This window comes from Hypanus sabinus, chromosome 3 (assembly GCF_030144855.1).
Source record: "Hypanus sabinus isolate sHypSab1 chromosome 3, sHypSab1.hap1, whole genome shotgun sequence".
In the NCBI taxonomy this organism is placed as follows: domain Eukaryota; kingdom Metazoa; phylum Chordata; class Chondrichthyes; order Myliobatiformes; family Dasyatidae; genus Hypanus; species Hypanus sabinus.
The window spans coordinates 60346815-60370293 of NC_082708.1; the positions used below are offsets into that span (position 1 = coordinate 60346815).

At 47.0% G+C, this 23479-nt stretch overlaps 1 protein-coding gene across 1 annotated transcript in view; it reads right to left on the minus strand.

The window, feature by feature from the left end:
• Positions 1–23479, minus strand: part of tenm4 (teneurin transmembrane protein 4) — a 1643409-nt gene that overhangs the window by 224231 nt on the left and 1395699 nt on the right. Inside the window, exons 14-16 of the mRNA XM_059964502.1 lie at positions 22486–22699; positions 19609–19710; positions 13662–13856 (exon numbers count right to left, since the gene is read on the minus strand). Coding sequence (XP_059820485.1) covers positions 13662–13856; positions 19609–19710; positions 22486–22699 — 511 coding nt within the window. The remainder of the gene's footprint in view (positions 1–13661; positions 13857–19608; positions 19711–22485; positions 22700–23479) is intronic.

Consider the following 23479-nt stretch of genomic DNA (forward strand, 5'->3'; position numbering starts at 1 on the left):
GTCCTCCCCTCTGAGCAATACAGCACTCACCTTTAGCCTACTGTCCACCCCTCTGAGCAATACAGCACTCACCATCAGCCTATCGTCCTCCCCTCTGAGCAATACAGCACTCCCCATCAGCCTATCGGCCTCCCCTCTGAGCAATACAGCACTCCCCATCAGACTATGGTCCTCCCCTCTGAGCAATACAGCACTCCCCATCAGCCTATCATCCTCCCCTCTGAGCAATACAGCACTCACCATCAGCTTATCGTCCTCCCGACTGAGCAATACAGCACTCACCATCAGCCTACCGTCCTCCCCTCTGAGCAATACGGCACTCACCATCAGCCTATCGTCCTCCCCTCTGAGCAATACGGCACTCACCATCAGCCTATCGTCCTCCCCTCCGAGCAATACAGCACTCACCATCAGCCTATCGTCCTCCCCACTGAACAATACAGCACTCACCATCAGCCTATCGTCCTCCCCACTGAGCAATACAGCACTCACCATCAGCCTTTCGTCCTCCCCACTGAGCAATACAGCACTCACCATCAGCCTATCGACTTCCCCTCTGAGCAATACAGCACTCACGATCAGCCTATCGTCCTCCCCTCTGAGCAATACAGCACTCACCATCAGCCTATCGTCCTCCCCTCTGAGCAATACAGCACTCACCATCAGCCTACCGTCCTCCCCTCTGAGCAATACAGCACTCACCATCAGCCTATCGTCTTCCCCTCTGAGCAATACAGCACTCACAATCAGCTTACCGTCCTCCCCTCTGAGCAATACAACACTCACCATCAGCCTATCGTCCACCCCACTGAGCAATACAGCACTCACCATCAGCCTATCGTTTTCCCCTCTGAGCAATACAGCACTCACCATCAGCCTATCGTCCTCCCCTCTGAGCAATACAGCACTCACCATCAGCCTACCGTCCTCCCCTCTGAGCAATACAGCACTCACCATCAGCCTATCGTTTTCCCCTCTGAGCAATACAGCACTCACCATCAGCCTATCGTCCTCCCCTCTGAGCAATACAACACTCACCATCAGCCTATCGTCCACCCCACTGAGCAATACAGCACTCACCATCAGCCTACCGTCCTCCCCTCTGAGCAACACAGCACTCACCATCAGCCTATCGTCCTCCCCAATCAGCAATACAACACTCACCATCAGCCTATCGTCCTCTCCACTGAGCAATGCAGCACTCACCATCAGCCTATCGTCCTCCTCACTGAGCAATACAGCACTCACCATCAGCCTATCGTCCACCCCTCTGAGCAATACAGCACTCACCATCAGCCTATCGTCCTCCCCTCTGAGCAATACAACACTCACCATCAGCCTATCGTCTTCCACTCTGAGCAATACAGGACTCACCATCAGCCTAACGTCCTCTGCAATGAGCAATACAGCAGTCACCATCAGCCTACCGTCCTCCCCTCTGAGCAATACAGCACTCACCATCAGCCTACCGTCCACCCCTCTGAGCAATACAGTACTCACCATCATCCTATCGTCCTCCCCTCTGAGCAATACAGCACCCACCATCAGTCTACCGTCCACCCCACTGAGCAATACAGCACTCACCATCAGCCTATCGTCCACCCCACTGAGCAATACAGCACTCACCATCAGCCTATCGTCCACCCCACTGAGCAATACAGCACTCACCATCAGCCTATCGTCCTCCCCTCTGAGCAATACAGCACTCACCATCAGCCTATCGTCCTCCCCTCTGAGCAATACAGCACTCACCATCAGCCTATCGTCCTCCCCTCTGAGCAATACAGCAGACACCATCAGCCTATCGTCCACCCCACTGAACAATACAGCACTCACCATCAGCCTACCGTCCTCCCCACTGAGCAATACAGCACTCACCATCAGCCTATCGTCCTCCTCTCTGAGCAATACAGCACACACCATCAGCCTATCGCCCTCCCCTCTGAGCAATACAGCACACACCATCAGCCTATCGTCCTCCCCTCTGAACAATACAGCACACACCATCAGCCTATCGTCCACCCCACTGAACAATACAGCACTCACCATCAGCCTATCGTCCTCCCCTCTGAGCAATACAGCACTCACCATCAGCCTATCGTCCTCCCCTCTGAGCAATACGGCACTCACCATCAGCCTATCGTCCTCCCCACTGAGCAATACAGCACTCACCATCAGCCTATCGTCCTCCCCTCTGAGCAATACGGCACTCACCATCAGCCTATCGTCCTCCCCTCTGAGCAATACAGCACTCACCATCAGCCTACCGTCCTCCCCTCTGAGCAATACAGCACTCACCATCAGCCTATCGTCCTCCCCTCTGAGCAATACGGCACTCACCATCAGCCTACCGTCCACCCCACTGAGCAATACAACACTCACCATCAGCCTATCATCCACCCCACTGAGCAATACAGCACTCACCTTTAGCCTACTGTCCACCCCTCTGAGCAATACAGCACTCACCATCAGCCTATCGTCCTCCCCTCTGAGCAATACAGCACTCCCCATCAGCCTATCGGCCTCCCCTCTGAGCAATACAGCACTCCCCATCAGCCTATGGTCCTCCCCTCTGAGCAATACAGCACTCCCCATCAGCCTATCATCCTCCCCTCTGAGCAATACAGCACTCACCATCAGCTTATCGTCCTCCCGACTGAGCAATACAGCACTCACCATCAGCCTACCGTCCTCCCCTCTGAGCAATACGGCACTCACCATCAGCCTATCGTCCTCCCCTCCGAGCAATACGGCACTCACCATCAGCCTATCGTCCTCCCCTCCGAGCAATACAGCACTCACCATCAGCCTATCGTCCTCCCCACTGAACAATACAGCACTCACCATCAGCCTATCGTCCTCCCCACTGAGCAATACAGCACTCACCATCAGCCTTTCGTCCTCCCCACTGAGCAATACAACACTCACCATCAGCCTATCGTCCTCCCCTCTGAGCAATACAGCACTCACCATCAGCCTATCGTCCACCCCTCTGAGCAATACAGCACTCACCATCAGCCTATCGTCCACCCCACTGAGCAATACAGCACTCACCATCAGCCTGTCGTCCACCCCACTGAGCAATACAGCACTCACCATCAGCCTATCGTCCACCCCACTGAGCAATACAGCACTCACCCTCAGCCTATCGTCCTCCCCTCTGAGCAATACAGCACACACCATCTGCCTATCGTCCTCCCCTCTGAGCAATACACCACACACCATCAGCCTATCGTCCTCCCCTCTGAGCAATACAGCAGACACCATCAGCCTATCGTCCACCCCACTGAACAATACAGCACTCACCATCAGCCTATCGTCCACCCAACTGAACAATACAGCACTCACCATCAGCCTATCGTCCTCCCCTCTGAGCAATACAGCACTCACCATCAGCCTATCGTCCTCCCCTCTGAGCAATACGGCACTCACCATCAGCCTATCGTCCTCCCCACTGAGCAATACGGCACTCACCATCAGCCTATCGTCCTCCCCACTGAGCAATACAGCACTCACCATCAGCCTATCGTCCTCCCCACTGAGCAATACAGCACTCACCATCAGCCTATCGTCCTCCCCACTGAGCAATACAGCACTCACCATCAGCCTATCGTCCTCCCCTCTGAGCAATACAGCACTCACCATCAGCCTATCGTCCTCCCCTCTGAGCAATACAGCACTCACCATCAGCCTATCGTCCTCCCCACTGAGCAATACAGCACTCACCATCAGCCTACCGTCCTCCCCTCTGAGCAATACAGCACTCACCATCAGCCTATCGTCCTCCCCTCTGAGCAATACGGCACTCACCATCAGCCTACCGTCCACCCCACTGAGCAATACAACACTCACCATCAGCCTATCATCCACCCCACTGAGCAATACAGCACTCACCTTTAGCCTACTGTCCACCCCTCTGAGCAATACAGCACTCACCATCAGCCTATCGTCCTCCCCTCTGAGCAATACAGCACTCCCCATCAGCCTATCATCCTCCCCTCTGAGCAATACGGCACTCACCATCAGCCTATCGTCCTCCCCACTGAGCAATACGGCACTCACCATCAGCCTATCGTCCTCCCCACTGAGCAATACAGCACTCACCATCAGCCTATCGTCCTCCCCACTGAGCAATACAGCACTCACCATCAGCCTATCGTCCTCCCCACTGAGCAATACAGCACTCACCATCAGCCTATCGTCCTCCCCTCTGAGCAATACAGCACTCACCATCAGCCTATCGTCCTCCCCTCTGAGCAATACAGCACTCACCATCAGCCTATCGTCCTCCCCACTGAGCAATACAGCACTCACCATCAGCCTACCGTCCTCCCCTCTGAGCAATACAGCACTCACCATCAGCCTATCGTCCTCCCCTCTGAGCAATACGGCACTCACCATCAGCCTACCGTCCACCCCACTGAGCAATACAACACTCACCATCAGCCTATCATCCACCCCACTGAGCAATACAGCACTCACCTTTAGCCTACTGTCCACCCCTCTGAGCAATACAGCACTCACCATCAGCCTATCGTCCTCCCCTCTGAGCAATACAGCACTCCCCATCAGCCTATCGGCCTCCCCTCTGAGCAATACAGCACTCCCCATCAGCCTATCGTCCTCCCCTCTGAGCAATACAGCACTCCCCATCAGCCTATCATCCTCCCCTCTGAGCAATACAGCACTCACCATCAGCTTATCGTCCTCCCCTCTGAGCAATACGGCACTCACCATCAGCCTATCGTCCTCCCCTCCGAGCAATACAGCACTCACCATCAGCCTATCGTCCTCCCCACTGAACAATACAGCACTCACCATCAGCCTATCGTCCTCCCCACTGAGCAATACAGCACTCACCATCAGCCTTTCGTCCTCCCCACTGAGCAATACAACACTCACCATCAGCCTATCGTCCTCCCCTCTGAGCAATACAGCACTCACCATCAGCCTACCGTCCGCCCCACTGAGCAATACAACACTCACCATGAGCCTATCGTCCTCCCCTCTGAGCAATACAGCACTCACCATCAGCGTATCGTCCACCCCACTGAGCAATACAGCAGTCACCATCAGCCTATCGTACTCCTCTCTGAGGAATACAACACTCACCATCAGCTTATCGTCCTCCCCTCTGAGCAATACAGCACTCACCATCAGCCTATCGTCCTCCCCTCTGAGCAATACGGCACTCACCATCAGCCTATCGTCCTCCCCTCTGAGCAATACGGCACTCACCATCAGCGTACCGTCCACCCCACTGAGCAATACAGCACTCACCATCAGCCTATCGTCCACCCCACTGAGCAATACAGCACTCGCCATCAGCCTATCGTCCTCCCCACTGAGCAATACAGCACCCACCATCAGTCTACCGTCCACCCCACTGAGCAATACAGCACTCACCATCAGCCTATCGTCCACCCCACTGAGCAATACAGCACTCACCATCAGCCTGTCGTCCACCCCACTGAGCAATACAGCACTCACCATCAGCCTATCGTCCACCCCACTGAGCAATACAGCACTCACCCTCAGCCTATCGTCCTCCCCTCTGAGCAATACAGCACACACCATCAGCCTATCGTCCTCCCCTCTGAGCAATACACCACACACCATCAGCCTATCGTCCTCCCCTCTGAGCAATACAGCACTCACCATCAGCCTACCGTCCACCCCTCTGAGCAATACAGCACTCACCATCAGCCTACCGTCCTCCCCACTGAGCAATACAGCACTCACCATCAGCCTATCGTCCTCCTCTCTGAGCAATACAGCACACACCATCAGCCTATCGTCCTCCCCTCTGAGCAATACAGCACACACCATCAGCCTATCGTCCTCCCCTCTGAACAATACAGCACACACCATCAGCCTATCGTCCACCCCACTGAACAATACAGCACTCACCATCAGCCTATCGTCCTCCCCTCTGAGCAATACGGCACTCACCATCAGCCTATCATCCTCCCCACTGAGCAATACAGCACTCACCATCAGCCTATCGTCCTCCCCTCTGAGCAATACGGCACTCACCATCAGCCTATCGTCCTCCCCTCTGAGCAATACGGCACTCACCATCAGCCTATCGTCCTCCCCTCTGAGCAATATACCACACACCATCAGCCTATCGTCCTCCCCTCTGAGCAAAACAGCACTCACCATCATCCTATCGTCCACCCCTCTGAGCAATACAGCACTCCCCATCAGCCTATCGTCCTCCCCTCTGAGCAATACAGCACTCACCATCAGCCTATCGTCCACCCAACTGAGCAATACAGCACTCCCCATCAGCCTATCGTCCTCCCCGCTGAGCAATACAGCACTCACCATCAGCCTATCGTCCTCCCCTCTGAGCAATACAGCACTCCCCATCAGCCTATCGGCCTCCCCTCTGAGCAATACAGCACTCACCATCAGCCTATCGTCCTCCCCTCTGAGCAATACAGCACTCACCATCAGCCTACCGTCCTCCCCTCTGAGCAATACAGCACTCACCATCAGCCTATCGTCCTCCCCTCTGAGCAATACAGCACTCCCCATCAGCCTATCGTCCTCCCCGCTGAGCAATACAGCACTCACCATCAGCCTATCGTCCTCCCCTCTGAGCAATACAGCACTCCCCATCAGCCTATCGGCCTCCCCTCTGAGCAATACAGCACTCCCCATCAGCCTATCGTCCTCCCCTCTGAGCAATACAGCACTCCCCATCAGCCTATCATCCTCCCCTCTGAGCAATACAGCACTCACCATCAGCCTATCGTCCTCCCCTCTGAGCAATACAGCACTCACCATCAGCCTATCGTCCTCCCCTCTGAGCAATACAGCACTCACCATCAGCCTACCGTCCTCCCCTCTGAGCAATACGGCACTCACCATCAGCCTATTGTCCTCCCCTCTGAGCAATACAGCACTCACCATCAGCCTATCGTCTTCCCCAATGAGCAATACAGCACTCACCATCAGCCTATTGTCCTCCCCTCTGAGCAATACAGCACTCACCATCAGCCTATCGTCCACCCCTCTGAGCAATACAGCACTCACCATCAGCCTATCGTCCTCCCCTCTGAGCAATACAGCACTCCCCATCAGCCTACCGTCCTCCCCACTGAGTAATACAGCACTCACCATCAGCCTATCGTCCACCCCACTGAGCAATACAGCACTCACCATCAGCCTATCGTCCTCCCCACTGAGCCATACAGCACTCACCATCAGCCTATCGTCCTCCCCACTGAGCAATACAGCACTCACCATCAGCCTATCGTCCACCCCACTGAGCAATACAGCACTCACCATCAGCCTACCGTCCACCCCTCTGAGCAATACAGCACTCACCATCAGCCTATCGTCCTCCCCACTGAGCAATACAGCACTCACCATCAGCCTATCGTCCTCCCCTCCGAGCAATACAGCACTCACCATCAGCCTATCGTCCTCCCCACTGAACAATACGGCACTCACCATCAGCCTATCGTCCTCCCCACTGAGCAATACAGCACTCACCATCAGCCTACCATCCACCCCTCTGAGCAATACAGCACTCACCATCAGCCTATCGTCCTCCCCACTGAACAATACAGCACTCACCATCAGCCTATCGTCCTCCCCACTGAGCAATACAGCACTCACCATCAGCCTTTCGTCCTCCCCACTGAGCAATACAGCACTCACCATCAGCCTATCGTCCACCCCACTGAGCAATACAGCACTCACCATCAGCCTATCGTCCTCCCCTCTGAGCAATACAGCACTCACCATCAGCCTATCGTCCTCCCCTCTGAGCAATACAGCACTCCCCATCAGCCTATCATCCTCCCCTCTGAGCAACACAACACTCACCATCAGCCTACCGTCCTCCCCTCTGAGCAATACAGCACTCACCATCAGCCTATCGTCCTCCCCTCTGAGCAATACAGCACTCACCATCAGCCTACCGTCCTCCCCTCTGAGCAATACGGCACTCACCATCAGCCTATTGTCCTCCCCTCTGAGCAACACAACACTCACCATCAGCCTATCGTCTTCCCCAATGAGCAATACAGCACTCACCATCAGCCTATCGTCCACCCCTCTGAGCAATACAGCACTCACCATCAGCCTATCGTCCTCCCCTCTGAGCAATACGGCACTCACCATCAGCCTATCGTCCTCCCCTCCGAGCAATACAGCACTCACCATCAGCCTATCGTCCTCCCCACTGAACAATACAGCACTCACCATCAGCCTATCGTCCTCCCCACTGAGCAATACAGCACTCACCATCAGCCTTTCGTCCTCCCCACTGAGCAATACAACACTCACCATCAGCCTATCGTCCTCCCCTCTGAGCAATACAGCACTCACCATCAGCCTATCGTCCTCCCCTCTGAGCAATACGGCACTCACCATCAGCGTACCGTCCACCCCACTGAGCAATACAGCACTCACCATCAGCCTATTGTCCTCCCCTCTGAGCAACACAACACTCACCATCAGCCTATCGTCTTCCCCAATGAGCAATACAGCACTCACCATCAGCCTATCGTCCACCCCTCTGAGCAATACAGCACTCACCATCAGCCTATCGTCCTCCCCTCTGAGCAATACGGCACTCACCATCAGCCTATCGTCCTCCCCTCTGAGCAATACGGCACTCACCATCAGCGTACCGTCCACCCCACTGAGCAATACAGCACTCACCATCAGCCTATCGTCCACCCCACTGAGCAATACAGCACTCGCCATCAGCCTATCGTCCTCCCCACTGAGCAATACAGCACCCACCATCAGTCTACCGTCCACCCCACTGAGCAATACAGCACTCACCATCAGCCTATCGTCCACCCCACTGAGCAATACAGCACTCACCATCAGCCTGTCGTCCACCCCACTGAGCAATACAGCACTCACCATCAGCCTATCGTCCTCCCCTCTGAGCAATACAACACTCACCATCAGCCTATCGTCCTCCCCTCTGAGCAATACAGCACTCACCATCAGCCTATCGTCCTGCCCTCTGAGCAATACGGCACTCACCATCAGCGTACCGTCCACCCCACTGAGCAATACAGCACTCACCATCAGCCTATCGTCCTCCCCTCTGAGCAATACAGCACTCACCATCAGCCTATCGCCCTCCTCACTGAGCAATACAGCACTCACCATCAGCCTATCGTCCACCCCACTGAGCAATACAGCACTCACCATCAGCCTTTCGTCCTCCCCACTGAGCAATACAGCACTCACCATCAGCCTACCGTCCACCCCTCTGAGCAATACAGCACTCACCATCAGCCTATCGTCCACCCCTCCATACAATACAGCACTCACCATCAGCCAATCGTCCACCCCTCTGAGCAATACAGCACTCACCATCAGCCTATCGTCCTCCCCACTGAGCAATACAGCACTCACCATCAGCCTATCGTCCTCCCCACTGAGCAATACGGCACTCACCATCAGCCTTTCGTCCTCCCCACTGAGCAATACGGCACTCACCATCAGCCTATCTTCCACCCCACTGAGCAATACAGCACTCACCATCAGCCTACCATCCTCCCCACTGAGCAATAGAGCACTCACCATCAGCCTACCGTCCTCCCCACTGAGCAATACAGCACTCACCATCAGCCTATCGTCCTCCCCACTGAGCAATACAGCACTCACCATCAGCCTACCGTCCTCCCCTCTGAGCAATACAGCACTCACCATCAGCCTACCGTCCACACCACTGAGCAATACAACACTCAGCATCAGCCTATCGTCCACCCCTCTGAGCAATACAGCACTCACCATCAGCCTATCGTCCACCCCACTGAGCAATACAGCACTCACCTTTAGCCTACCGTCCACCCCTCTGAGCAATACAGCACTCACCATCAGCCTATCGTCCACCCCACTGAGCAATACAGCACTCACCATCAGCCTATCGTCCTCCCCTCTGAGCAATACAGCACTCACCACCAGCCTATCGTCCACCCCACTGAGCAATACAACACTCACCATCAGCCTACCGTCCTCCCCTCTGAGCAATACAGCACTCACCATCAGCCTATCGTCCACCCCACTGAGCAATACAGCACTCACCATCAGCCTATCGTCCACCCCACTGAGCAATACAGCACTCACCATCAGCCTACCGTCCTCCCCTCTGAGCAATACAGCACTCACCATCAGCCTATCGTCCTCCCCTCTGAGCAATACAGCACTCACCACCAGCCTATCGTCCACCCCACTGAGCAATACAGCACTCACCATCAGCCTATCGTCCTCCCCTCTGAGCAATACAGCACTCACCACCAGCCTATCGTCCACCCCACTGAGCAATACAGCACTCACCATCAGCCTATCGTCCTCCCCTCTGAGCAATACAGCACTCACCACCAGCCTATCGTCCACCCCACTGAGCAATACAGCACTCACCATCAGCCTATCGTCCTCCCCACTGAGCAATACAGCACTCACCATCAGCCTACCGTCCTCCACTCTGAGCAATACAGCACTCACCATCAGCCTACCGTCCTCCCCTCTGAGCAATACAGCACTCACCATCAGCCTACCGTCCACACCACTGAGCAATACAACACTCAGCATCAGCCTATCGTCCACCCCTCTGAGCAATACAGCACTCACCATCAGCCTATCGTCCACCCCACTGAGCAATACAGCACTCACCTTTAGCCTACCGTCCACCCCTCTGAGCAATACAGCACTCACCATCAGCCTATCGTCCTCCCCTCTGAGCAATACAGCACTCACCATCAGCCTATCGTCCACCCCACTGAGCAATACAGCACTCACCATCAGCCTATCGTCCTCCCCTCTGAGCAATACAGCACTCACCACCAGCCTATCGTCCACCCCACTGAGCAATACAACACTCACCATCAGCCTACCGTCCTCCCCTCTGAGCAATACAGCACTCCCCATCAGCCTATCGTCCTCCCCTCTGAGCAATACAACACTCACCATCAGCCTACCGTCCTCCCCTCTGAGCAATACAGCACTCACCATCAGCCTATCGTCCTCCCCACTGAGCAATACGGCACTCACCATCAGCCTATCGTCCTCCCCTCTGAGCAATACAACACTCACCATCAGCCTACCGTCCTCCCCTCTGAGCAATACAGCACTCACCATCAGCCTATCGTCCTCCCCACTGAGCAATACGGCACTCACCATCAGCCTACCGTCCACCCCACTGAGCAATGCAGCACTCACCATCAGCCTACCATCCTCCCCTCTGAGCAATACAGCACTCACCATCAGCCTATCATCCACCCTACTGAGCAATACAGTGCTCAGCAATTATTAAAGTCCTTCCCCATCTCACGTTTAAAACCTGAGAATGGACTCACGCAAATAAACACGGTCTTACTGCACACTGCCATACTGGACTGAAAGATATTTAGCGAGATTGCTAAAGGGTCTGTTCGGTAACTGTCCACCACTGTGAGAATTAACACTGCGCTTTGCTCAATTTTTGAAAAATTATGTTTATTTTCATTTAATCACGATATCTTGTGGAACCGCTAGTGACCTCTCACAGAACCCTGGGGTTCAACGGAACTTGGTTGAGAAAACTTGCTCTATGGTTTCCGGATCTTTGTGATGAAATAGACGGCAAATCTGAGGGAATTCAAGCACGACCAGTGGCACAATACATTGATAGTAAATCATGCCTTTCGTTGGTTGAAGCACTGCTGTAATAACACCCCAGTCACATTCAAACTCACAAAATTATAGGTGACAGTGGCTTACATATGGAACCCTACAGCAATACTACTGAATGGGAAAGATCTTAAGAAACAACTGGCCTTGTTCCAGTTTGATTGTCATTCAAAAGAGTTTGCTGCTGAAAAAAATCACCACTAACAAATCTGAAAACCTTAACCAAGAATTAGCTTATAGCATTACCATTCATTGCTAATGGACTTACAAACATATGCAAAATTACTTCATTTCTTGGTAACACAATTTCAAATTTGCTAAGTCACTGTTTGATACTCCACAAATGATTTCTGTGTCAAAATATTTCAAATAATATGGCCCTGTCTTTGTTTCCTATATAACCCAGATAACCTTCCTTTTCTTTTACACTACTATCCTTTCAATATTTCAGAACATATTCTGTCATGTACTGATGCCACAACTATGATACATTAATCCAATTGCAGCACAATGACAGTGAGACCAGTACTAATCAGAAGAAATGGTTAATTTATGCTACAATTATAAGACCAAGATTAAGTATCATGAAAAATGTGATGTTCTGAGAACTGGGAATATAGGAAGTTAGGGGATAATTTACAAATGCTCAACTGTAGACAAGCACAGATTTAGATATCTATTGACCGTTTGTAATGTACTTCATTTGGTTGAGAGTTGGCGGTTACTTGTTTGATGTGATTCAAAAACTCGGTTCCAAGATTTGTTATTTTCAAACCTGCTGGGTCCATAGGAGGACACGTGCAGGGGATAGGGTGTTGAAACTGTGTGTTCTAAAGTTACACAAGTCAACAGATGACAGACGAACAATTGTGCACAAAAGAGACACGTGAGATTAGTTGATTCATACAGTATGCTTTTTGTTAATGTGCATTAACCACATCCAACGGCAACTGCTCTCTGCTACCCAATTATAGCGTCCAGTCAATAAAGAATAGAAAATATCCTGACATGCGGCTGCTTTCTAGCAGTTAACAATCCTAAGTGGAGCTCAACAAAGGAAGGAAAAAGGAGAAGAAATTTAAATGTGGCTGAACAACAAATAACAGAATACCAGGTAGTCATAATTTCCGTAAATTCCCGTTAATCAGGACACATTGAGGCCAGTACACTTTGGTCCAATTAAGTGACTGCCCCAATTAGCTGAAGTTTCATGGAAATAGTCAAAAAGGTATAAAAAAGATAAAATGAATAACAAATGATGTATTTAAATGAAATACGAAACAGATTAATACACTACTAATAGTACTATAAAACTGTGCATTAGTTCCTAATATTTATTGACAGAGGAATTCATCCACTGTTGTGTTATTTTGAAACTATTTGCTCTAAGTACCGTATAGCATCTACCAGCCACACAACTGCACGCGACTGAAGTTAGTTAGCCACAATAGTCTGCTGCTCCAATTAAGTGGCATGCTGTCCTAACGAAATGAATGGAATCCTGGCTATATTCTTGATTAGCTTTTGTTCCTTGAGCTGGCCCAAATAAGTGGCTGCCCCAATTAACCAGAATCTGCATTATTTAGGAAAGAAAAATGCCAAGAAGCAAGCCTGTACCTGCTCTCTGCTACCCAATTATAGTGTCCAGTCAATAAAGAATAGAAAATATCCTGACAAGCGGCTGCTTTCTAGCAGTTAACAATCCTAAGTGGAGCTCAACAAAGGAAGGAAAAAGGAGAAGAAATTTAAATGTGGCTGAACAACAAATAACAGAATACCAGGTCGTCATAACATGCATAAAGGTCTAAATTCACCTCTGCTATATATTTCATCCTGCTTTGTCATGCCCTTTGAAAGTGGAGCACAGTGACTATGTTAATCTTTTCTTTACTGGTTGTTAACCTTTCAATATCTCTCTTTGCTGCAGTGCTGGGGAGATGATTACATTCTCCGAGTAAATTCAGTCACGTTGACAAGTAAATGATTAAAGATAAAAGTTGGTCGTTTACCCTGTTCACAGTTCTCTCCTTTATAGCCAGAGTTACAGATGCACGTCCCCATGATGCAGGTGCCATGGTTGCCACAAGTTGAGTCAAGGCACTGGTTTGTGGGAACGTCGCACTCTGCTCCCTTCCAACCACTGTGGCACAAACAGCGTCCTTTCAAATACTGCCCATTGCCACTGCATAGCACAGGGCAAGATGCTGTAAAGAGAAGTACACTAACATAAAACATTGACCATGGAGGCAGGCAAGCCATTTGCTGAGATGCTTGAAGCATATTAATTCATAGAGTCACCTTCAAATTATCACGGTTTATTGTAGAGCCCAAGACTTTACCAACATTGTCCATATTCAGAACTAATCATGGATGAGCAGGAGTTTGGGGGAAAATTAAGCAAAGATTTTCACAGGATTATAAACAAAATATAGGCTTAAAGATTGTAGAGTTTCAGAATAAATTATACATGAACTTTCAACTTCAAGAGCCTTTCTCTTTTCCCATACACCTCTGGTTAGAAGTAACATCATTCCTGCAACCTGATTTCAAGCTGGTGCTGACACAATTCTTGTGCTGGGACCTGCAGGGGTCAAATGGTCTTCTGAGCTACGTCTAGCTTCTGAGTTGTGATTGGCAACTAGACCAATGTAGCTGCCAATTCGTGATATCGATGAATATACTGATTCCCGGAAGCAAAAGGACTGTACTGTTAATACCAAGGGTGTAATTACATATTTTACCTGCAGATAATACAATATATAATCTTGTTTTAATAAACTTTAATCTATTGGAGGCACATTGCAGCATGTTTTTTTTTATTTTACTGACAAAAAATGAGCAAGTTCAGAATTGAACCACTTAAATGTAGCTTGAGGATAGTTAGTAAAGAGCTAATGAGAGTTTTAAGAAGGACAATCTATGAGCATTGACTATGCGTATTGTCTACACCTAGACAGCTTATTGACTGTTTGCACCTCCGGCATTCATAATTTATCCCATCCGATGGACGGAATAACAATTCGAGGCCAAATGGGTCATGAGTATTGCTTCAGCTTAATTTCAGATACCTTCCTAATAGGAATTAGTTGTCCTGCAAAGGCAATGGCTGAATCTGTGAAAGAGCTATCTTACATAGTATGTAGAACATAGATCAAAGAAAGTACAACACAGAAATGGCCATTTGAACCACAATATCTGTGCCAACCATGATGCCAAATTAAATGAATTCCATTTTGCATATATCCCTACAATTGCAGCTTGTACTAAATGTTTCAAAAATACAGGAAATTATGTTTCCAACCTACTTATGATTCCTTCCCATTCCTGGCATTAATGCCAAACATTTTAAATTTCATTTAATATAAGATGCACTTGCATTCAGATTTTAAATTTCATTTAATATAAAATGCACCTGCATTCAGATTTTAAATGGAGCAATCTGTCATCTTTTACTTTGCAAACAGAAAATCGTCCTTCTCAGCTGCTGTAATGTAATGGAATAAGGGCAATGTGTTGTAAGATCAGGTTCCTCTGCAGTCAATAGAAGTGGATTTTAGAAATAGAGCACAGTGCGTAGTCAGTGGTGTTTTGTGTGTTTAATGTGGGTGACCGGAGATGGCTCTCTTGCCAATATGTCAAAGTTCAATAACAGTGAAGAAACAGGTTGAATCACTGGAGAATACAGAATGAAGATCAGTTTGATTCTCAATTGATAAGGTGGAACAAGCAGCAGGCATTTTTATTTACAAGAAAATTTGTATTTTCTTGGAAAGGAAGTCAGAGGTTGCTTTCTAAAAGGTAAGTTATATCTTTTTCTGTAAACTCTTTTGAGTGGTTGGCAGGAATCAGAGTTACAAATTACTTCTCCAATAGCAGGATGAGGCCCAACACCAATGGAAGGAACACCATCTCATGTTCTGTCTGAGTACCCACAACCCAATGGTATGAGCATTGAATTTCCCAATTTCAGACAACCCTCACCTTTGTCCCTGATGGCCCTACACTCTCTATTTTTGTCACATTCCCAAACTCCTTTCCCCCTCCAGGTCTCCTTCATCCTTTTCCATTTCCCTCCTCTTTCCGATTCCATCGACTTACTTGCCACATATCTTAGCCAGCCGCCCTCCCACCATCTGGTCCTCATCCTACCTGCCTTTCATCTCTCCCCATTACTTCCTCTCTATTATATCAGATTTCAGCATGGGCTGCCTTCATGTTACCACCTCTCACCTCCAGCAGGCGTCTCTCTCTTCACCTTCCCCATCCCGGCCACACCTGGCTCCATCTGCTATTTCAGTCCTGAAGAAGGGGCTTGGCCCAAATCGTCAACTGTTTATTAATTTCTATGGATGCTGTCAGACCTGCTGAGTTCCTGCAGCATTTTGTGTGTGTTGCTTTGGATTTTCAGCACCTGCAGACTTCCTCGTTTTTATGATCTGCCTTGTTTGTCTGCCTCCATCTATCATCCACTGGTCTCTGTCCCCCAAATCACCACTTCCCCTTCCATATGCGGCTTGATCTGCCCGTCATCCTTTACACCCTCTTCTGACAGTGAACCAATCACCCCAACCACTGTCACTCTCCTCCCCTTCCTCCATTTTTACTGGCTGTGCATTGTCTCCACTCTCAGTCCTGATGCAGGGTTTGGACCCACTATATTGACAGTTCTGTCCACCCACTTGTGGATTGTAGCACCAGATTTAAAAGGTGAATGGGACCTGTTGGAGCTTTCTACAGAGCTCAAGATTTTTTGTGGTTTAGGCACTTAGCAACGGCCAATAAAGAGTTAGGTTCAAGCACAGTGGCCATTGTAGGAGTGGTCATAGTGTGACTGGGTAGAGTTAGAGTGGGGAACTGAGGCTTCAGTGAGGACAGGTGGAGGCTAGGAGTTACAAGGCAGCCAGGAAGGGACTCAGGAGAGCTAGAATGGGGTATGAGAAAGCCTCTGCAAGTAGGATTACAAAAACACCCAAGGCATTCTATATATACAAGAACAACAGGAAGATGACTACAGTGAGGGTAGGACCAATCAAGGATAAAAGAGGAAATATGCCTGGAGTTTGAGGAGGCAGTGGAGATCCTTGTTGAATACTTTGCTTCAGTATTCACTGAGCAGGATCTTGATGAATGTGAGGATAACGGAAAACAGATTGGGAATATACCAATGTTAAGAAAGAAGGCTGTTGGAACATCTGAAAAACATCAGGATAACTAAGTCCCTATGGTTGGGGGGATATACCTCAGGTTACTGCAGTAAGCAACAGAAGAGCTAGCTGTGCCTTTGGCAATGATCTTGGGAACCTCACTCGCCACAGGGGTAGTATCAGAAGACTGGAAGGTGGCAACTGTTATTCTTTTGGTGAGGAAAAGTAATGAGGATCTCCCTGGGAATTATAGAGCAGTGAGTGTTATGTTGGTGGTAGGCAAACTATTGGAGAGGATTCTTAGAGACCAGATTTATGAGCATTTGGAGAAGCATAGTATGATTAGGGCTAGTCAGCATGGCATTTGTGCGTCCTGATGTGCAGCGTGAGCCTGACTGAATTCTTTGAGCAAGTGGTAAAACACATTGATGAAGGTAGAGCAGTGGATATGGAGTATATGGATTTTAGTAATGCATTTGATGTGGTTTCCCTTGGTAATTTCATTCAGAAAGGTGAGAGGCTTTGGGTAGAAGTAAACTTGGCTGTGTGGATACAAAATTGGCTTGTTCACTGAAGGCAGAGAGTGGTGTATTCTACCTGGAGGATGGTAACCTGTGGTGTTCCTCGGGGATCTGTGCAGGGACCTCTGCTCTTAGTGATGTTTATAAATGACTTGGATGAGGAAGTGGAAGGGTGTCTTAGTAAGTTTGCAGATGACACCAAGGTTTGTGGAGTTGTGGATAGTGTAGAAGGTTGTTATAGGTTACAACGGGTCATTGATAGAATGTAGACCTGGGCAGATGGAGTTCAATCTAGAAAACAGTGGAGTAATTCACTTTGAAAGGTTGAACTGGAAGTCAGTGGGGAGGAACAAAGGGATCTTGGGGTACATGTCCACTAATCCCTCAAGGTTGCTCTGCAAGTTGGTAGGGTGGTTGAGAAAGTGTATGGTGCATGGGCTTTCACTAATCAAGGGACTGAGTTTGTGAGCATCTGGTAATGTTGCAGCACTATAAAACTGCTTGGATCACACTTGGAATATTGTGTTTAGTTCAGATTGCCTTGTTATAGGAAGCTTTAGAAAGAGTGCAGAGAAGAGTGACCAGGATGACGGCTCAATTCGAGAGTGTAGCTTATGAGTATAGGTTGAGCAAGTTCATGCTTTTCTCTTTTGAAGTGGTAAATTGATAGCGGTATACAAGATGATAAGAGAAATAGATACAGTGGACAGCCAGAGACTTTTTTCAAGGGCAGAAATGGCTAATACAAGGTACAGTGATTTTAAGGTGAATGGAAAAAAGTATGGCGGGGGGATGTCAGAGGTAGGATTTTTTTTTTACACAAAGTAGTAGGTGCACAGATCGAGCTGCCGGGGTAGAGGTAGAGGCAGATGTATTGGGGATATATTTAAGAGACCCTTAGATGGGCATGTGGAGGAATGAAGAAAGGAATGAAGTGTTAGATTGATCTTAAGAGTAGGTGAAAGGTTTCTCAAGCAAATTGTTTGTTGTGGCCTCTTGTTTTTCCATCTGGTTATGAACTATATTTGGAGGCATGGGGCAGCCAGTCCTCAATGTCCCTCCCTAGGCCAATCATACTTTGTTTTCCCACCGGAATCCACATTACACAATAATAAGCAACTGCATCTGACAGGTTTAGACCACATTCCTGCTATCGGCCTTACAGGGGTTAGCCATGTGCACTGCACCTAGAAATCCAATTTCAAAGTGGATGACACGAAGATTGGAGGAGTTGTGGATGGAGCTGCAGCTTGTCGAAGGTTACAAGAGGATATAGACAGGCTGCAGAGTTGGCAGAAAAATGGCAGATGGAGTTCAATCCGGGTAAGTGTGAGGTGATACATTTTGGGAGGACAAACCAGAAGACTGAGTACAGGATTAATGGTCAGTTACTTAAGAGTGTGGATGAACAAAGGGACCTTGGGGTTCAAATCCATACATCCCTCAAGGTCGCTGTGCAGGTTGATAGGGTAGTTCAGAAGGCCTATGGGATGCTAGGTTTCATTAACAGGGGGACTGAGTTCAAGAGTAGAGAGGTCATGTTGTAACTCTACAAATCTCTGGTGAGACCGCACTTAAGAGTATTGTGTTCGGTTCTGGTCACCTCATTATAGGAAGGATGTGGAAGCTATGGAGAGGGTGCAGAGGAGATTTACCAGGATGTTGCCTGGTTTGGAGAACAAGTCATATGAAGCAAGGTTATCAGAGCTGGGACTTTTCTCTTTGGAGCGTAGAAGAATGAGAGGGGACTTGATAGAGGTCTACAAGCTTATGAGAGGCATAGATAGGGTGGATAGTCAGTACCTGTTTCCCAGGGCGCCAACAGCAAACACCAGAGGGCATATGTACAAAATTAAGGGAGGGAAGTTTAGGAAAGACATTAGGGGTAAGTTTTTTACACAGAGGATTGTGAGTGCCTGGAATGACTTGCCAGGGATGGCGGTGGAGGCTAAAACATTAGGGGTATTTAAGAGCCCCTTGGACAGGCACATGGATATGAAAGAAAAATAGAGGGTCATGGAGTAGTGTGGGTTTCGTACTTTTTTTTAAGGATTATATGGGTCGGCACAACATGGAGGGCTGAAGAGCCTGTACTGTGCTGTAATGTTCTATGTTCTATGGTAATCCTATGTGTTATCTGTCCAGCACCAAATTTTTTTGCTGATTATAAATTGTTACCATTTTCTACATTTACACATATTCAGGGTAGAATCAGTAGATTATTTATTCTTCTACGAAGACTACAAAGTTAATGAAGACTGACCACTCCCACAATAAAAGGAAGCTATTACCTCGTGCACAATCAGGTCCAATGTAACCGAGAAAGCAATGGCATGTTCCTGAAATACACTCTCCATTCCCGTAACAATTAGCTGGACATTCATCTGCAGGTTCTGAGAGGAAGTGAAATCATAGGTTGACATTAGATTTTCTTAATCTATACAAACTTAAGGGCCAATACTATAAAACATACGTTCCCCTTTTTTAAAAAGTTTTTCACTTTGCGTTTTGCCGATGCGATGCCCTCCTGCAGAGATGGATCACTTGAGACTTCTGTCTGTTTAGGGAATACCGGTTATATCTACTTATGACTGACCAGTGCAAGTGCACTGACAAGCATGTCATTTTCTATCCAATAACTCAGCAGAGCTGAAAAACTCTGGTTTCAGGTTGAGGGTGTCACAGTGGGACAACAGGTTATTTGGAGATTGACTACAAGAGCTATTGAAACACACCTGCAAGAAAAACTCCAGAATTTAACATTAACTCGATCTCAATCTGTGGCTTTCAATAAAGAGTGCCAGTCATTCAATACTTCTGCACTTCCCTCACTGTTTGTCCATATGCTTTGTAAGTTGTGATGATTACAGACAAACAGGCAGGCACATAGTCTCAACAGAGAATTCAATACCTGAGTGAGAAGATCAATCACAAGCATATCTCTTCAACCTAATGGACTGCTGAATTCTGAATGGATCCTTTACGGACTGGATCATCATTGATTTTAATAGCTAAATCATTGCAAAATAACATACCAAATAAATAGTAAACTTGGGATTTAAAGGAATAAGACAGCTAAAGGGGGAAAACTAAGTAGAGAAAAAAAATCTGACTGAAATTAAGATATGAAAGATTTTTACTCAAAACTGTAATAATTAATTTCCATGCCAGGCAGAATGCTAAGACAATCACTGTTAAATATCCACTTAGACCAAAAATAACTCTTGGTGAGTTTAATGTGAATTTGATTGGCAAGTGCAATCGCTTCAATTTGTTTCAAAAACATGTCTCTTGGCAAGTGTACTAAAGTAGAGAAACAAGTGGAGGAGAAGGGGTTCTTCTTTATTGCCATGTTTAACTGTACCTGTGTGAATGGTGGGATTTAAGCCTTAACAGCAATCAATGAAAGTTGCCTCACCTTTACTTTTACGGATAAAACTCAGGCCAATAAAATACTAAGATTTGTTAAGCTCCCAGAAATCTGACTGAAATTTTAAGTCTGCTTTTTCAGATTAGAGTTGCCAGTCTTCAATGCTTTCCTACTTGCTTATCACTTCCTTTGGAGTGTACTATGTCAGTGTATGGAAAGAAATGTTAATGTAACAGTCCCCTCACAGTTGTTGAAGTTTTGCTCAGAGGAGCACAAGAGAAGCCTATTATTCCAACAGGGAACTAACTCAGTTTAGAGACTGAAAGTGGGCCAGTTATTTCCCAGAGTCCCACTCTAGAAAATTAGTTGACGAGTTAGAAGATGAATACTATAGAATCTACAGGTAATCAATTATTTTTTGAAACTATACATTTCTTATGCTCTATTACAGCACCAATAGTTTCAGAGCAAACTGCTGAGAGACCACCAGCTGTGGAGAGAGTATACTTATTGTATAACGCCATCAGAACTACCAGTCTCTAGGGAACTAATCTTCAAAGAAGTTTGCTGGAAGTGTGATTAGAAAAGCTCTAAACATTGGTCTAGGGATTTGTCTACAAGACAATAAATGAACACAGGGAGTGTAAATCATCTTGCATTCAGGTAGGTCTCAAAGGTAATTCACAGAACAAGGTATTGTGCACAAGTTCCAACAGAGAGAATTACTGTTTTAAGGTAATGGGACAACTATATCTTTCCCAAAATTACATTAGTTTCAGATGGATAAAAAGGTCCTTCAATAAGGACAGAATTTCACATCAGAGTCAGAATCCAAACAAATCTGAATCTTAAATTTGCATACAGAAAGGAGAATTTTAACTCAAGAGGTGGTGAGCCATGTTCATCAACAATGTAGGCATGACATTGAAGGTGCTTCTATAGTGCTGTGGAGAGGGGGTTACAGCATTAAGATCCTGTGGCAATGCAGGAATGGAAATGCACTTCCACGATATGGTTTAAATTTTAGATGAGCTGAACACAGAATTAAAATTGCTGTTTAAAAATGTAACCTTTCACATCCTTATTAGATTTTCCCAAAGCTTTCAAATTAATGCCTTCATTAAGTGTAGTTACTGTACTAATGTAGGAAAGCAATTTATGCATAGAAAGTTCTGACAAAAGCAGCAATGTCAAAATAACCAGACTATAAGATTTAATGATGTAGCATAGATGCTAAATATTGGCTAAATCGTGGGTGAAATGTCCACTCCTCTTTTGAAATGATGCCATGGTATTGTACACATTCACCAAAAGAAGAATGCAGAAACTTGATTCAGTATCCCATCTAAAAGCTGTTGGGAAGGCTATAATAAGGTATAGATCTTCAAATAATATTTTGAGATTAATACAATGTTTTAAAATAGATAAATTAATGTGGACTTTTTAAAAAAAATTAAGAATACACTTTCACGTTAAGCTAACAATGGGTGTGTTTCCATATTCAGTTTAAACTTAAAACTTTTACAAATAATGGTCAAAGGAGATTATTATAAAATAAACATAAAATAGAATGGCTATATTTTAAAAATTAATATAGTTTAAAATAGGCACTTTGCCCTTGTCCAATTTATGAGGCTCTCTAAGTCCTGTAATGGCAGAGTTGATTCCAAAGACTTTTATTTGAATGATGAATCATGTACATTGTGTTTATAAAAAGCAAGTAATAACCACAATCAATAACTTTTGTAACTTTTAAATATGTTTATCTCATTGCCATCATATTTCAGTAAGAACTTACCTATGGCAGTGGTTATAAAGGAGATCTGCTCTATCTGCTTCCCGTCATTGTAGAAGGCTAAATGCCAGATTCCAGAATCTAGATATCTGATGAATCCAGTCTCACGATTTGTCAGGGGGACCAGGACCCTCTGTTGGCGTTGCTGGTATTCCTCCAGACTCCTCATTTCCTGTGCTATCAATCTTCTACCATCCAATAACTCCACAAATCCAAACTAGCAGACAAGAATGGCAAACATTCTGATTTAATTGCTGCACAATCACCACAGTATACACCAATATTCAGCTGTTTGCTACCCTACAACACCAACGTTTGTACAAATACTACAAAAGGTGGCATTGCTCAAGTGGTTGGTTCAAGACAATGGTTAATGTTCTAATTCAGCCTATTCCCTTGCCTATGGTGCTTTATTCTATTCAATCTATCCTATTACTTTTATTTTAATGATCCAGCTTGGATTCTTAAACTAGGCAATGGTTCTTTTCAGGTCACTGTAAACACTGTTCCGGACCAGTGTAGTACAGAACCTACATAATTCTATTTTCCCTTAAAATGCAGTTTCACTACATTTTTAAACCTCACATTCTGAATTGAAATTGAATGATTTAAGGCACAGTGTTGAAAAGAGGTTCCTGATTTGAGGAAAGTGCTGATTCTAGTTTAAAATATATCCAAAATTACGCTTGCTTTCAAAAATATATTTTCATGGGGTTGGGACTCAATTTTGCAAAACTATGTACACAGTACATAGCAAGACTATGGGATATACACGGTGCATAAGAGAACTGTAGGATATACACAATGCATACAAAGTCTATAGGATATTCACGGTGCACAGAATGACTCTTAAGAGTACTGAGGAACACAGAGTCTTTAAATAGGTACATGAATATGCAGAGAACAGAGGGTTATCTGTTTAAGGTGAGTGGAAGAAAGTTTAGAAGGAATGTCAGAAGTAGTTGTTTTTTAACAGAGAGTGGTAGTTCAATATGGC